The sequence below is a fragment of the Thunnus albacares genome, chromosome 21 (assembly GCF_914725855.1).
Source record: "Thunnus albacares chromosome 21, fThuAlb1.1, whole genome shotgun sequence".
Taxonomy (NCBI): Eukaryota; Metazoa; Chordata; class Actinopteri; order Scombriformes; family Scombridae; genus Thunnus; species Thunnus albacares.
The window spans coordinates 1,970,458-1,988,314 of record NC_058126.1 but is presented as its reverse complement, the minus strand read 5'-3'; the positions used below and the strand labels follow the sequence as shown (position 1 = coordinate 1,988,314).

The following is a 17,857-nucleotide window of genomic DNA, read 5'->3' as shown; positions in this document are numbered from 1 at the left end:
CAAACCGTGTATCCACTCGTTCCATTTGGAGGACTAGTTGTTACATCAACATGCTAGCAGTGGGTCGACCTGCCTTCCTGGTGGACTTTGACAAACACATTTGTTGCTGTTGATCAATCAGAAACCACTTTGAGAGTGCTGACCTTTGAGGAAACAAAGAGTTTAAAATGTTGGAAGCTCTCATGTGAGCTGGGTGGCAACTTCCAGTTTTATATAAACCTGCAAGCAACGCTGAAAGACTTTTCGTTTGTCATGAATGAAGTCAGTATATAATCATCAGCAACAGGTTGAAAGAACCGTTTGTGTCACATTTCTCTTCTCTTAAATATCTGGGAATTAAAAAGGAATGTTTGGCAAACAGAAGGGGAGATTTGGAGAAATTGCTCCTTAAGAGGGATCTCGAGGAACGTTGGAATTAGTGGGGACTGTTCATAAATGTTAAATAATGCAAATAATGTTAAAGTACCGAAAGATGAGGCTGAAAGAATGCATAGTTTGGTTTGACTTGATTGAGAGATGGACATTCAACATTTTACCTGTTGTTTGCTTTTGTATCAATTTTGTATACAGTCATTTTGAAGAAGGGACTGATTATGATGTTTTGTGTGTACGGTATTTGAAAAAAAATCTCTGCACAACTCAACATGCGGCAGGACTTGAAAATGATGAGAAAGCCTCCCGCACGCCGTCTCGCTTACTGCAGTAAAATCTATATACAGTATATATGTTATATATTTATATATATATATATATATATACAGAAGCTGCCTCAATCATCCAATCAGGGGACCACAGAAATTAGTTTAACTGATGAGCACCTTAAACTAACCCAATTATTTTAATAATTAATATTATAATTATAGCAACATCCATATTACCCCAAACTCTCCAAAGGTCACAAATAGAATATGACAACAAGTAAAAATGCTGATATATCATAAATTTTACATTGTTATCAAACATATTGCAGCAAAAACTGTAACTTGTCAGACATTAAACATTACAGCCACCTCCAAATAGCATCAAACTGTCACAAAAGGTCAAAGATGTACAATAGCGAAGCATAAATAGAGGAATGAATGCCAATTCATCATAAATCTTTATAGTAACATCCATATAATTTGGATAGTAAAATAAAAAAATATATATTACAAAAGTCAGGAGGTAAAATTGTGCAAATGACCATAACTCTTAATCAATGCATTTATCTTTTTCAACCCTGGAACAGTGCAAGTCATAGAAAAAACAAGAATTTAAAGGATTTTATTGTCATTCAAACACATTGTACATGTAAAGGAATAAAATGATCATAACTCAGTCCCAGATATAAAAACAACAACAAAAATAAACAAACAAAATCACACAAAGTACGTGAATAATGAATACTATAAATAATTAAAGAGTATAAATCTTTAAAAAAGTAAAGTAGGAAGGTAAGTATGAAAGTACGGGTATTCATCTTATTAATTATTGTATCACTTGTGTATATAGTAATTTGTATGGGCTGATTGTGGTGTTTGTGTACGTGGTATTTACATCTGTCTTGCTCTTAACGGGCAGTTTCGCGTTTTTGTGGTAAACCTCAAACACAGCGTCAGATCAGATCAAATCTCAGACTTGTTTTGTGGTTTATTTTGGAGGATTTGCTGGACTGAGGGTAGAGTTAGGGTTAAATTGGGGTTAGTTCAGGTTCAGACTGAGGTCTTCACGCTGTCGGCGTAATGAGGGTCTTCTGTCCGTTCTTCAGGCAGCTGATTGGACGATTCAGACTGTCAACAAGTGGACAAACTGCCTCAGTGCTCAGAAACAACATGTTGACTGAGTGACAGTTATTATGGCGAACACTGACTGTGGTGTTAAAGACGAGTCAGCAGCTCTTCACTCATTACACATAATTCAATACTGACACACACAAACACACATACACACACACACACACACACACTGGTCTGCCTCCCTGAACAAATAGCATTCCCCTGAGAGAGAGAGAGAGAGAGAGTCCAACATGAATGTTGCAATAAGAAAGGAGGCGGTGCAGGTACTGCTGTGTGTGTGTGTTTTTTATCTCGTCCATCTCTTGCAGGTTGTGAAACAGATAGATTCTTTGGCTCTCTGAGCTCTGATTGGCTGCTGCTGTAATCACAATCTGCAGAGCGTGCTTTGGAATTAAAACAAAACTCAGTCTTTGTCTACATGAAGCCGCTAACTTCTAAAATGTGGTTTTTGAGCAAAAATGACCTGCGTCCTCTGCAAATACCTTTTTCCACATTTAGTTCCCGTTTAGTTTATTGCGAGTAGATTCCAACAGTTTCAGCTCGAGATGCAACGATACCAATACTGATACCAGATATCAGTAAGATACTGACTCAAATAGATGGATCAGGTATCAATGGCAATGGGCTGATCTGGTATCAGATACCATTATTTTAATAAATAATAATTCAGTAAATTTATATATTTATGTATTTATTTGTTACATATTATTTTACAAAGTAAGGACAGCGATGTTTAAGTCAAGCTTGATGCTGCCTTACACATGAAAGAATGATCCCAGAAAGTATTTTTGTTTTTACAGTTCATCCTCTTGGGAACATGAATGCTTGTACAAAAGTTCACAGAAATCCATCCAATAGTTGAGATATTTCAGTTTGGATCAAAGACAGACAGACATTGTCTTCCATAGAGGCACCGCTGCATTAATACTGACCCCCACTATACATGGTAGTACTATAAAGCTAAAATAATTAGTGGAATAATCAATTAGTCTCATGTTTGACAAGTGATTAATTGGTTTTAGTCATTTTTTAAGCAATGGCAGCTTCTCACATGTGAATATATACTAGTTTTCCAGTTTTCCATGATAGTAAACTCAACACCTTTGAGATCCAAATAAGACTTCTAAAACACAACTTTACAATAAACGAGCTAAATAGAAACTAAAACTATAAAAGTCTTCAAACAGAGTTCCTTATTTATGATTAATCAGATTATGTAGACGCAGATGATGTGGAGTAAAGCAAAATAAAACAAACTAGAATGTTTCTTTAAAGATTTTCAGATTGGGAGGCGACAGAGACATTTAGACTGTGGTTTCATTTATTGTGTTCCTGCAAAGCTTTAAAGGACCGATCCAAAGTCCTCCTTCTGTGCAAAAATGTTTTTAAAAGTTTATAATATGAAGCTTCAGCATCTAAATGAGTCAAATCAAGTAGATATCTTTCAACGTTACAGTTGTTTCAGTGCCAAAGTCCCTCTTTTTGTTATTATACTTCCACCTGAAGCTCAACAGGGAAACACTGTCCGAGGAAACACAAAGAGGGAATTTGATGCTAAAAAGACTGTAAATGTGTCAGATATCCACTTGATATGACTAACTCAGACTGCTGAAGCTGAATAGAAGCTTCACACAGACTTTTAAATGCATTGTTGCTTCATGCGAAACCCAAACCTGGTGACGCTCCAAGGACCCAATTATGCAATGGGTCCATTGTTTGTTTGTCCATGAGAAGTCAGTAAAAAAGATCTGTATAATAAAAAAAAAAGGTTTTCCAGTGTTTCCCCTAGAATTTTTTTCAGGCCTGGTGGTACGCACCGAAAAAACCCTAAAGAGACGAGGCGTGCAGGACGGCATATCATGCAGTCGGCTTCGGTCAGGTGGCTCGGTCAGGTGGCGCAGCAGGTGGTTTGTGACCACAAGGACAGGATGACTTAATAAGCTGCATTTATGGCATAAAAATAAGATTCCCCTTTCCCTTCTTCCCCATCTGTATTTTTTCTTGGCTCCAGAGTTTTGGAGAAAAACATTAATATACGTGTTTGTCTGTCACTCGTTAGCTAACCCGCGTCCCATACGCTCGCGCTCTTCCTCTCGCTCTGCATTAATCTCTGATAAACTCTGGTAAACTCTGATAGCAGTGGCACTCCCATCACATCAACAGTTTCCAAGGCAATGACACAAAGGTTGACTCACGTTTTGGAACAGTGCCACACAGAGGCTCCCAAAATCCATATGATTATTGATTACCAGATGAATGGATATTTGGCAGTTTTCAGATTGAACATATCTAACAGTCTGACAGTGCTGTGCAGTATTTATATTTGTTTTTAGGTAGATTGTGACGATGAAACAGACTGAATTTCAATGTTGATTTGTCAGATTTGACAGAATAGAGTCTCAGTAGAGACAGTAGAGACACTTTCTACATCCTGTCACCTTCAACACGATGAAAACACAAACAAGTGTATGTTTGTCAAACCCTGAATAAAGGTCAAATCCAAAACAGATAACATGTTTCCCGTCAGAAACACGCCTCTTTGACACACACACACACAAAAGTCGGAATATTACAAGGCGAAAATCGTAATATTATGAGGAAAAAGTCGGAATAATACAAGAACAAAAAGTTGTAATATCGCACAATAGTCACAAATCACAAATGAAGCACTCAGAGCAGGTTGATGCCCTGACACATGTTTAAACATGAACATGTTTAACATCCGTCATCAGAACAGGAAATAAATAACAGAAAACCCCAAAAGGCAGAATCTGTCCCCTTAAATTATTTATTAATAAATCCCAAATTTGGGGTTTATCTTAATTGAAACTTTTGAAGATTTTTAAGGTACAAATTCAGCTGTATTTTCTTGATAATAGGTACAATTTTAGGGATATTTGCCATTAAAACAGTCTGTAATCAAGAACACAACCCATTAAAGGGTTGCCACATTTGAGCTCTTTCCCAACTCTACAGTCGACCAAACCCAACTGACTGTAGGATGGACTGCTGACTAGCTGCTTAGCCAACAAGATACGACATGAAAATCAGACGGACTTGGAGTTATTGAAAAGGTGGATTTTTTTCTTCTTTTGATGGAGCTAGGCTAGCAGTTTCCCTCTGCTTTCAGTCTTTATGCTAAGCTACGTTAAACACACCCTGGATTTAAATGGACACCAGAACTGTTGAACTGTTCCTTTAAACATAAAGCAAGCATCGAGAAAGAGAGAGACAGAGGTAGATGACCCGCTGAAAGTGATAAATAAAGCAGTTTGACCCTGAAAGTTGGAACAGTATGTCTAACCAAACACACACACACACACACACACACACACACACACATACTGTGTCCAGCTGGTGCTTTAAGACGATTGGAGGATTTTGAAACTTGCCATTTCAGAAAAACAAAACAAAACGATGACGGCAACAGCAAAGATTTACTTATTTACTCCTCTCTAGTTGCTGTAGAGTCCAGCTGAGTCAGCAGGAACATGGAGGCAGAGGAAATATGGATAAAGAGGATTTAACAGATCCAGTTTCTTCATGTTCGTCTGTCGTTCTCACTCTGATTCATCTGTATTTTATCTCTCTGAGCCGTCACAGGGTGGTGTGAGGATCATTGACATGCACATGCACGAACACACATAGCTTCTTTAGGTCAAAGTCAAGTTGAAAGGCACAAAAAAGTCACAAGATCTAAAATAAGTATTGTGTGTGTCTATCCAAAGCCTGATATAGCTCCATTATTGTTGATAAACTATTAAACATGCTTCAGTGAGTCACAGCGCTGCACCGTTTGACATGTTCCTTCATCACCGTGAACACACACACTGTAGTTTATTTTGATTCATCCCACACACACCCTCCTGCTGCCAGAGATACTTACCATAATACCGAATGTGGATTCATCCGCAGCTGAAAATACAAACAAACAAATACTGTTGGGGACGGAGGTCAAACTTCTATGATGATTTACAAATTACAAATTATAGCAAAAGAAATACAACTAAATAAAACAGTAAAGGAGAAACACCCATTAATAGCCTGTAACAAGAGCATCTAATAGAGTTCATACAGATTTATGAGATTGTGGAGGATGAAAGTAGTTTACAGAAAATCTAAACAAATACTAGTTTGGAGAAGGAGAAAAATGGAAGGATATAAGCGGTAAAACATGGAAAACAAGTTTGTTATTTTGGAGAGATTTAACAGTGGCAGCACTTACAAACAGATAACCAACACTACAAATAAGCAACAGGAAGGACACAATTAACAAAATCTATAAAAACGGAGGTGAATTTAGCTCATTTGTTTGATGTGAGATGGAAGAGGGTACGAGAAACAAATGTACAAAAATAAAAACTGGTATTCCCAGAGCCAAATCCACCTCATATTTGTTTAATTATTTGTTTTATTTGGATTTTCTTAAACCAAGGTATTATTATCATTGTGGTTATTGCCGTTACTTGTATTTGTATTGAGTGAAGGATGTAGTTAGCTAAATTAGTTTGATTTCTGGATGGGATTAAAACTATCCAATAAAGAGTGTATATGAAAAAAGAGAATAGTCCCAAACAAATGCCCTATTTCCTTCTGTTTGCTAAAAACTACGGTGACCAGCTGTATTAGGAAATTACCGAACCACTTAAATTTAAACTATGTATTTGTGAAGTATTTTTAAGATTACCTCCAAAACATGTCACACAAGCTGTCAGAAAGTCCTGCGTGTTTTAATTTTAGGACTTACCAACTCTTAGCCTCGCAACATTAAGGCTAAAAACAACCCATAATGCTCTGTTGGCGCCAGTACAGTTACATTAGTACTCTCCATTCAAAAAGAATATCTGATCTTTATGAATACATAAATGTCTAGTCCTCAAATATAATACCCTACTTTTTATTTTTTAAAATTTCTTTTTAATTACTCATAGCAGTTTGATTAATTGAATCGTTGTTTGGTCTATAGAATGTCAGAAAATGGTCAAAAATGTTGATCACTGTTTGCCAAAACCCAAGATGACGTCCTCAAATGTCTTGTTTTGTCCGCAACCCAAAGATATTCAGTTACTGTCATAGAGGATTAAAGAAACCAGAAAATATTCACATGTAAGAAGCATTTGGGCTGATACAGTAGTTTTTGTACAGTGACAGTTTTATCTTAACAACAGAGATTTGAAACAGGCATCAGACATACAAACAGGATATTTTTTTGTTGAATTTTGGGTCAAAGAACAGTACTTTGAACAACTGTCGAGACTGCAGGATTCAAGGTATGATATTTCCAGTCAAACCATCACATAGTATCATTCTAGAAGGCGCAGACCTATTTTGTCGCCTCTCCGTAAGCTCCGCTAAATTTATGCTCTTTACTTTTCGTCCAAAATTATTGGACAATGATAACATATAACAATGAGTCACTCATCAGGATGGGGAAAAGGTCAACTCACCACTTTGGAAACTCCTCCTGCTGACTCTGCTACATGGCTGGATGAGGTTTTCAAATAAAAACATTTGAGTAAACACCAAAGAAAATGTGGAGGGGATAAACACCAGCTACAGCCCTGACCACACAGACAAGTAAGACCATCTCTGCATCTATCTAAATATTGGAGCAAACACTGAAGTAAACGTGGAGGGATTAAACACCAGCTGCGATCCAGCCACATGGATCGTCTCTGCCAAGTGTCTTGCTAGCCAATGTACAGGCGTTGGATAATAAACTGGACAACCTCCGTGCCTGCATCAGTTTCTAATGGGATATCAGGAACTGTAATGTCCTTTGTTTCACTGAAACTTAAGCTAAATCCTGGAATACTGCCAGCACCATTAGACCAGGTGACTCTTTTTCTGACAGAACAGAGGACTCTGGCAAGAAAAAAGGGGGAGGATTGGTGTGACAGTGGGAATATTAAAATGTTCTCCCGTTCCTGTTCACCTGATCTGGATTTATTATCAATCAAATGCAGACCGCACTTTCTCCAAGGAATTTACATTGGCCATGATCACAGCAGTCTACGTCCCACCACAGGCAAATACAGAGGCTGCCCTGTAGGCTCTTTGCAAAGACATAAACTGCTCACAGACTGGTAATCCCAATGCTGCACCCATTGTTGCTGGAGACTTCAGTCAGGCTAACCTTAAAAAGGTTATGGTTGACTTCTATCAACATATTGACTGTGCCAAAAGAGGAAAAAACACTCTGGATCACTAAATTTAATTTATGAAACAACAGAATCAACTGTACCCAGAACTACAGTTAAATCATTCCACAACCAGAAACCATGGATTACCAGAACCATCTGGGATGCCATAAACATGCACTGCAGCCTGCAACTTGGGGCTGCAGTCTGGAAACATGGACAATTATAAAGCAGCAGCCTACAATGTAAGAAGAGCAGTAAAGGAGGCAAAAAAGGACTACGGTAAGAAAGTGCAACTACAATTGATTGAGGGCAGCTCCAGAAGCATGTGGCAAGATCTAAGAACTATGAAAGATAACAAGCTCAGCCCCCTTCCTTGTTAAGTGCTGATGTGTGTCTAGCAAGTGAGCTAAACAACTTTTATGCTCACTTTGAGGCCATCGGCAGCCAGCAAGCAAAAACAGCTGAAGCAGAGGTTAACGGATAGGTGGGCGTACCTTTCAGACCTATTGCCCTTTCTGAGCATGACGTCAGGAGTGCTTTCAAGCGTGTGAACACCAAGAAAGCAGCAGGACCAGATGGTATCAGTGGGCGGGTTCTCAAACTATGTGCTGACCAACTAGCGCCAGTGTTCACAATGATATTCAACCTGTCCCTGACTCAGTCTTCATACCTATGTGCTTCAAGGAGTCCACCATCATTCCTGTGCCCAAGAACACAAGACCAGCCTGCCTGAATGACTACTGCCCAGTGGCACTCAGCACTGTACTGATGAAGTGCTTTAAACAGCTGGTCAAGGATTACATCTGATCCGCACTACCCAGCACACTTGATCCACTACAGTTTGCCTACCGTTCCAACTGATCAACAGAAGACACCATAGCACACATCCTTCACACCACCCTATTTCACTTGGATAAGAAAGAGAGCTATGTGAGATTACCGTTCATTGACTACAGTTCAGCGTTTAACACCATAGTTCCCTCCAGGCTTGTTACAAAGCTCAAGGACCTAGAATTAAACACCTCATTGTGCACGTGGATCCTTGACTTCCTGACGAGCAGACCCCAGGTGGTGAGGGTTCTGCCCTCCTCCTTAACACCAGAGCACCCCAGGGCTGCATTTGAACCCCCTGCTGTACTCCCTGCACACACATGACTGTGTAGCCACTTTGGACTCCAACACCATCATCAAGTTTGCTGATGACACAGCTGTGGTGACCTGATTACAGATTGCAATGAAAAGTACTACCTGAAGGAAGTAGAGGGCCTGACCTGCTGGTGTCACGACAACAACCTACTCCTGAATGTCAGCAAGATTAAGGAGCTGATAGTGGCCTTGGGAAGAAGCAGGGAAGGAACTACGCCCCCCTTAATATCAGTGGGTCCTAGATGGAGAGGGTGGACAGCTTCCAGTACCTCGGTGTACCGTCAAGTACCATCACCAAGGGCCTGACCTGGGTGCTGCATACTGACTCAGTGGTGAGGAAGGCAAGGCTGAGACTGTTTCACCTCAGACACTTGAGGAAATGCTGGGTATGCCCTCAAACACTGAGGAATTTCTAATCCTGCACCATCGAGAGCGTCCTGACGGGGAACATCTCTGTCCTGTATGGAAACAGCACCAAGCAGGACTGTAAGGCCCTGCAAAGTGGTTTGTTCGGCTGAACACACAATAGGTGGTGCTCTAAGGATATTTTCACCAGGCACTGCAAAAATAAGTTTCAGAGAATCATTAAGGATCTCAACCACATGGATAAAGGCCTTTTCCTCCTGCTGCAGTCGAGAAGAAAGTACCGGATACACCAGGCCAGCACAGAGAGGCTCAGGAAGAGCTTCTACCTTCAGGCCACTAGGATCCTTGTTTTTGTTGAGTCTTGTTTTTGCTGCTCAAAGAATCATACACATATATTTATTACTATTACTATTCTATTTAAACTCTTAAATACACAAATTGAAGGAACTGGTGGTATTAAATTTCACTGTGACTGTACCTAATATGATTACATGTGACAAATAAACTTGATTGATTGTATATATACAGTGTGTGTCTGTGTGTGTGCTTATCCTGACTCCGATCAAGCAGCCACAAAAAACCCCACTGTCGATCTTTATCAGAAAAATGCCCAGATGACGCAAGAGTCCTGTGGTATAAAAACATTCTGTTGCAGAGCTGCTGAGAAAATTTGTGAAATGCTTTGTGACAATAAGCATCTGTCTAAAGGTGTGGGAAGTGTAAAACACACACAGTTCACACTATCAGGAAGCCTTTCATGTGCATTGTGCCATACAACAGCAGAGGATGTCGTCCAAGAAATACTCTGACAGATCAGACCTGTTCCTGAACAAACAGTACTCTTTGTGTGTTTGTGAAGTGTGAAGTGTGTGTGTATTTGTGAGGTGTGAAGTGTGTGTGTGTGTGTGTGTGTGTGTGTGTGTGTGTATTTGCATATGTCAATGTCATCACTATCAGTGTCTTTTCTTTTTCTTTTTTTAAAAATACTTCTAAACTATATTTATAATACTACAAAGTATCAAATATTTATAACATATATTAATACAAAGTATTTTCCAACTTCAACAGCTCATGATAGAAGGTTTGTAATCCTGACAGGGAGGGAGGAAGGAAGGAAGAGGGAGACCACAGGGAGGAATGAGTGGGATGAGGCCGGATGGAAAGACAGAAAGTTTAATGGTCACTGTGTCTCTGTTGTGTGTGTGTGTGTGTCCAGATGTGTCCCCCGAGGCTTTGGCCAATGGGCTTCCCCCAATGTGAGCCAACAGCCAATCAGAGAGAGGCAAAGAGCAGTGCTGCTGCAGCTGTGTTCTCTTTGTCACTGACTGGTTCAGACTCTCTCAGACTCAGTATCAAATCGATTAATTTGCTGATTATTTTCTCAGTTAGTTGTTTGGTCTGTAAAATGTCACAATTTCCAAAAGCCCAAGGTGACATCTTCTAATTGGTTGTTTTGCCTGACTAATAAAACTGGAAGATATTAAATTTATGATCACACAAGTCAATATTTTCATGAGTAACAAGAGAGTGTTACAGATAAATTTTCAGTCAATCGCTTAATCGTTTCAGTTCTACTTTCATGCTTAAAATCATGCAGAGTGTTTCCTGCAGAATCAGATCAGGTGTGGAGGAAAAACCTGCAGGACAGGTGTAAAAAACTGCAGGTTATCAGTCATGACTGCAGGGTTTTTATATGATTGGTGACGTCACTTCAAGAAAATCCTCGAAAGAGTGCACCTCAGTCCCTTGTATCAAACTGATTTATTTTTATAATCCTCTATACAAACACATCCCATCCTGAGACATTACAACAAAAATCCTGCAGGTCTCGCTTTGGTCTTTTTGTTTACAAATGTGATTGTAAGTAGCTGACGTTCTGCAGGAAGTTACTCATCTTTAACCTGTAAGCTGCTGCAGGCGACAAAAGGAGCCAGTAGGGTTTCATTCCTCACTGTCATGCCAGCAAAAGGTTACAGAGGTGTCAGATGTGTACTGCACCTGTGGTCAAACTCGTTATGGGGGAATTAGTTTCTTTAGAAAGGTGTTAAACCTCCTTGCTCCTCCCTGAATCTTAAATACAGTTTCACATAATGACTTCTTGTCTGGAAACAAGACCGTGTTAAAATACCTGACTGGATGTTATCGTCTTACACTGTTCCTCCACTGGGTGAGAAGCTAAAAAATTTAACACTTTAGTATCCAGTAGCAATTTAGAAGACAAGATATCAGAAGTCCTACATATAACCACCAAAGTAATGATGCTGTGTACATTTTGACATAGAGTTGCCCTGTATGTGTATGAACATTAAATCTAGTTTTTTACTTGGACACCAAGTAGCCCAGGAACATTTTTAAAATCTCTGTACCATCAATATTCTTAGTTTTCCTTTAAATTTAGTAATGCATAAACTCAGAATAAGTCATTTATTACTTAATGAATTTCTGAACATATGAATAATTTTTATTTCCATACCATTAAAACAGCCCAAACCACTGAACAGGGATTATATGACACACAATAACACCACATATAAAGAAAGACAAGTCATGCGTCAGGCCACGTACCACAACATATCAGTCCCTCCAGGATTTTGCTGAGTTATTTTGTGATTATTGCAGCCAAAAATTCTTGATTTTGCAGCGTCCTCTCTCAAAAATTGCAGTACAATTTGTAATGTTTTGTGCTCTTTTTGCGGTAAAATTTCAGGAATTAGGGCAAAATCGCAAGCTATAGAAAATAATGACATTTTTCAAATTCTACTACCGATGAAGAGTCATTGATAAACACTTCCCGCAATAAAAAGCATACTGCATATCACAGAAACAACTATATTTCAGTGCTAATTTTTAGATTTAATTAACAATTCAACTTTTATAATATTGTGACAACAGTCTGACGCAGTGCAAGTCCTGGAGTTGGGAAAAGTGGCAGGTGAGCCAACTGTCAATCACAGATGTCAATCAACACCCACACAGCAGACATAAAAGCTACTATAAGTCTTCAGATCTTATTAACGCAGCAATAATTTCCAAAATGGCCACGAGCACAGTTATTAGAGGGCCTGGGTTTAGAGATTGAGACAATAATAACTTCTATAAGAAAATTATTGACTTGGTATTTCTAGAGAGAAGTTGAGGCTTTTGGGAGTCATTTGGGGCATTTAGCAGCCATCGGTGGCACTTTAAGGTGTTTCAGACTCAAGACGTGGTAGTTGCTGGTTGGTTTTCACATACACTTCAATACAAGAGAAAACAGCACCATCTAGTGTCTGTTAGAGAAACTGCAGGTTAACACACTTCAAATGTGACTTCAATAACTTCTTTCTTTCTTTCTCTCTTGCTTTCTTTAGTGTGCCAGGGAATGAGTAACCAGCTGACATTGTTGGGGACTCGTGAAAATCACTATGACAACATGGTGAGGATGTACTCCAACTGCTCCGTCGTCTTGGAGAACCTGGAGGTCACCTACATTCTGGAGCACCAGGACCTGTCCTTCCTCCAGGTCTGTGGCATTCAGATATTAGCAGCAACAGTGGAGAGTTCCATTAGTGTTTTAGTCTTAACAAATGTTGATATCACTGTTGGATTCCTGCTTATTGTTTTCTAAATCATTCATCAGTTTTTATATTGATTACTTTCTTTTCAGGCAGCATTTAGTTTCAGTTCTATGAAACTTGCAACATACTTTAGTCATCTTTGTTTTATGTCAGAGTTACGTTAACTTCCTGTAGTGCTGCAGATGTGATCTTTGTGTTCCATCCAAGGACGCTCTGACATCTGTGAACTGATGATCAACTGGCAAACAGCCTTGAGAAGCTCTGTTACTAGAAAAATCAAACCCAGATAAGATAAACATGGATGCTCTGAAAAGGATCATGTGGGATTTTTTTAAAGTTGCTGTAGTCATGTCATCACATCAAACAGAGGGAGTTTAAAACATTCTCTGCTCACAAGTCCACGTTCAGATTATCCCTCTGCATCAAGTCTCCAGTGAACTAAGGATGAGAATTTCAAGGATAATTCTGGCGATTTTCTATATTTTTCTTATTGTATATAGGGAGAAAACAGCTTGAAGTTGAAGCACCTTTGGCAGCGGTTACAGCCTTGAGTCTTCTTGGGTATGACGCAACAAGCTTTGCACACCTGGATTTAGGGATCTGCCATTCGTCTCTGCAGATCCTCATAAGCTCTGTCAGGTTGGATGGGGACCATCAGTGGACAGCCATTTTCAGGTCTCTCCAGAAATGTTCGATTGGGTTCAAGTCAGGGATCTGGCTGGGCTACTCAAGGACATTCATAGAGTTGTCCCTAAGCCACTCCTGCATTGTCTTGGCTGCGTGCTTACGGTCATTGTCCTATTGGAAGGTGAACCTTCAGCCCAGTCTGAGGTCCTAAGTGCTCTGGACCAGATTTTCATTAAGGATATCTCTGTACTTTGTGTTGTTCAGCTTTCCCTCAACCCTACCAGTCTTCCAGTCCCTACTGCTGAAAAACACCACCAAAGCATGATGCTGCCACCACCATGCTTCACCGTTGGGATGGTACTGGGCAGGTGATGAGCACTGCCTGGTTTCCTCCAGACATGACACTTAGAACTGAAGCCAAACAGTTCAATCTTGGTTTCATCAGACCAGAGAATCTTGTTTCCCATAGTCTGAGAGTCATTTAGGTGCTTTTTTGCAAACTGAGGAGAGGCTTCTGTCTGGCCACTCTGCCATAAAGCTCAGATCAGTGGAGTGTTGAAGTGATGGTTGTCCTTCTGGATGTTTCTCTCATCTCCATGCAGGATCTCTGGAGCTCATCGGGTTCTTGGTCACCTCTCTTCTTACCAAGTCCCTTCTTCCTCAATTGCTGTTTGGCTTGGTGGCCAGCTCTAGGAAGAGTCCTAGTTGTTCCAAACTTCTTCCATTTTAGAATTATGGAGGCCGCTGTGCTCTTGGGAACCTTCAATGCAGCAGAACATTTTTTTGTAGCCTTCCCCAGATCTGTGCCTCGAGACAATCCCCTCTCTGAGCTCTGCAGGCAGTTCCTTTGACCTCATGGCTTGGTTTTTGCTCTGATATGCATTGTCAGCTGTGAGACCTTATATAGACAGGTGTGTGCCTTTCCAAAGCATGTCCAATCAATTGAATTTACCGCAGATGGACTCCAATCAAGGTGTAGAAACATCTCAAAGATGATCAAGAGAAATGGAAGGCATACTGAATACTTGTGTCAATGTGATATTTAAGTTTTTCCTTTTTAATAACTTAGACAAAAATTCAAAAAATTTGTTTTTGCTTTGTCATTATGGGGTATAGAGTGTAGATTGATGAGGGAAAAAATGAATTTAATGATTTTTGCATAAGGCTGGAACATTACAAAATGTGAAAAAGTGAATGGGTCTGAAGAATGATGGAATAAAGTGTACATTTTTCCAAAATAATGAACTTTTTAATCCTTAGCTGTGGCTCATAATCAACACAAAATACAAATAAGTCATAAAACATTTGAGCAATATATTTAATACAGTTATTCCATCAATTAAAATTGCTGCTTTTTGTCACTCCTCATTACATGGCCAGTCAAATTTAATATATGAAATCTAGCCAATAATGCTGCACAATGTCCAGATTTCATTTGAGAACGTACATTATAGGAGGCTCAACATGCTGTGCAGATCAGCCTATAAAATAAAGTCTGCCTTTTAACAGAAAACAGCTGTAACAGGAAATAATAGCAGAAAAACAATAATTGATAAATCATTGACGTCCCTAAAATGAACCCAGTGGCTGCTTGGAAGGAAGGAAATCAATCTAAAGGCTGATGGATGATCTATTACTCATAAAAACAAACACTGATGACACTTCTTTTCTCTTCCTCTCTTTCCTCAGTCCATCCAGGAAGTGGGCGGTTATGTTCTGATTGCCATGAACGAGGCTGCAAACATCCCATTGGTCAATCTAAGGCTGATCCGAGGTCAAAACCTCTACGAAGGCCAGTACGCCCTGCTGGTGATGTCCAACTACAACAGGAGCCTCTCGTCTGCAACTCTGAACTACACCAGCGGGCTGAGACAACTGCAGCTCAGCAGTCTGAGGGGTACATAAGATATGATATACACAAATACATGAGGCCAGGGAAATCTATGTTGTCCCAGCAAATATACAGTTGGTATTTCAAGGTGACCAGGGAATGTGGAGTTTTCACAGCAATTACACAGAGCCAGTGGGTAGTTTAAGGTGACCAGGGAATGACAGGTTTTCCCAGCAAATTCACACAGCCTGAGGGTAGTTCAGGGGGGCCTGGGAATGTGAAGATTTCCAAATAAACACACAGATTCAGTGGGGACTTCAGAGGGCCTGAAAATACATAGTGATGCCAGCAAATATACCTTTCCAGGCTGTCTCTGTGTAGTTGGAAAGATTGAAATATCAGTGGCTGTTTGAGGTTGCAGAGGTCGAACTGGAATCAGCCAGCAATACTTGAGAAACCCAGCTGATATTACAATTATTTTGTGTAAAGAGCCAGAAAAAGTTACTTGTTGCACCTTTAAGATCAGGGAAACACTTTGTTACTTTTGGAAGTTTGGAAGAAGAAGTTTCCTTGGAATCAAGAATCAAAAATATTAAATGCCACCAGTGAGTAAGTTGGATTTTAACATTGTTCAGTTCTAACTATTAAAATTTTAGTTCCTGTAGGTATTTTCTCACTTTTCATTATATTATTTACTACTTATTGTTCTCTGCTTCATTTCATTTTAAAAGTTGTCAGTGATGTTGCCTCATTCATTGTACTGGCAGTGAGCCAGGCGGGTGGAGTCTGCACACCATTTAAAACCTTCAGTCAACACCAGATTGTGCTCTGGCAGAAGGAAATAGACCGCACCCATACGAGCTTTGGCTGATGACGTAGATGCTGTTCTGTGCATGCAACCAGAAAGCTGTTTACTCTGCCAGAGTGATATCCAGCAGTATTAAGTGTATTTAAAGTGAGCTCTGTCTTGGAGGAAAGAAGATGCGTCTCTTGTTGATTCTCAAAGAATAGCTGTCTCCTTTCAAAAAATATAACTTTGTAGATTTGTAGCACCAGGTGAGGTGCTGGAGGACCTGTAGAAACTTGAATTGTGTTTTTGACAGATATTGTATGATGTGATTGTGGTTTCTTTAGATTTATTAAAAATGTATTTAAATTTCTTTAAATATAACATCAAATACACATTCTGTGTCTCCCTCTCCCAAAAGGATCATTAAGCTGAGTGAAATATTCAAACCCAAAAACAAAAACCCAAAGCACCATCCCATCTAATGACAATATTCTAGATGTTTTGTTCTTTTAAACACATTTCCCCAAATTAGACATAGCTATATCAGAAAATATCATATAATTTTGTAAAGTAAACTTAAAGTGATTAAAATATAATAACTTTCTGGACTCTGCTGGATCTTCTGCCTTGTGACATTGTGATTTCAACCTTATGACTTGGGAAATGATTGAGTGACTTGAACTCAGTGATGTGGGAAAATTTTAGCTCTGGTAACATTAGACTGTTTATGTGACTTGGAGCCTGTGACTCGTGACTTGAGCAGTATGCTATGACTTACAAGTTTAAACACCCTCACCCAATTCAATGTAATCCTGCACTCTAGAGCATCTTGATGAGTCATCACTGGTATGCACATCAACATGTCAGGATGCAGCTTTGTTCTGCTAGCGTTGACTTGCATCAACTTTTCAGAGGAGCCAACACATTACACACTGACGGCTAAGACAGTGACATTATGAAAAATCTTGATTATGGGCTCTTTAGCTATGAGAGCAAATTGTGTATGGATGGTGCCATCCTCATTATAGCCACTTTAAGACTTGGCACTTACTTGTCCCTCAATGTTCATAACTTTGAGACTTTCGACTTAATTCTGTGACTTGGGACCTGAATTCTCTAACCTAAGACTAACTTATAACTTTTTCACACTGACCTGGACTCTTTATCATTTATTATGTGTCTCCATCATCTTCTCCTCACAGAGATTCTGAAAGGAGGGGTAAAAATGACCCACAACCCCCTGCTGTGTAACATTGAGACCATCCAGTGGTGGGACATACTGGACAAAGCCAGCAATCCCAGCATGCTTTTTAAGATGGACACCTTTGCCCGTAAATGTATGTGGAATCGTGATGAAGCTGCAATGACGCAGTTTTATATTTTACTCATTCATCTGCAGCTGTGATCTGTAGGGTTTTGCTGAATATTAATGTTTATGTGTGTGTGTGTGTGTCTCCAGGTGACAAGTGTGATCCAGGGTGTGTTAACGGTTCCTGTTGGGCAGCAGGACTGGATCACTGCCAGAAATGTAACACACTTGGTTTAATACACTCTCATGTATTTTCTCTCTATCTCTGTCTCATATCTGTTGTACAGGATCTCACCCACCTACCTTTCTCCAA

At 39.6% G+C, this 17,857-nt stretch overlaps 1 protein-coding gene across 1 annotated transcript in view; it reads left to right on the top strand.

Annotated features, from left to right (window-relative positions):
- Positions 1 to 17,857, top strand: part of LOC122972230 (melanoma receptor tyrosine-protein kinase-like) — a 55,498-nt gene that overhangs the window by 17,544 nt on the left and 20,097 nt on the right. Inside the window, exons 2-5 of the mRNA XM_044339181.1 lie at positions 12,781 to 12,932; positions 15,304 to 15,511; positions 17,438 to 17,572; positions 17,695 to 17,763. Of these exons, the coding sequence (XP_044195116.1) occupies positions 12,781 to 12,932; positions 15,304 to 15,511; positions 17,438 to 17,572; positions 17,695 to 17,763 (564 nt within the window). The remainder of the gene's footprint in view (positions 1 to 12,780; positions 12,933 to 15,303; positions 15,512 to 17,437; positions 17,573 to 17,694; positions 17,764 to 17,857) is intronic.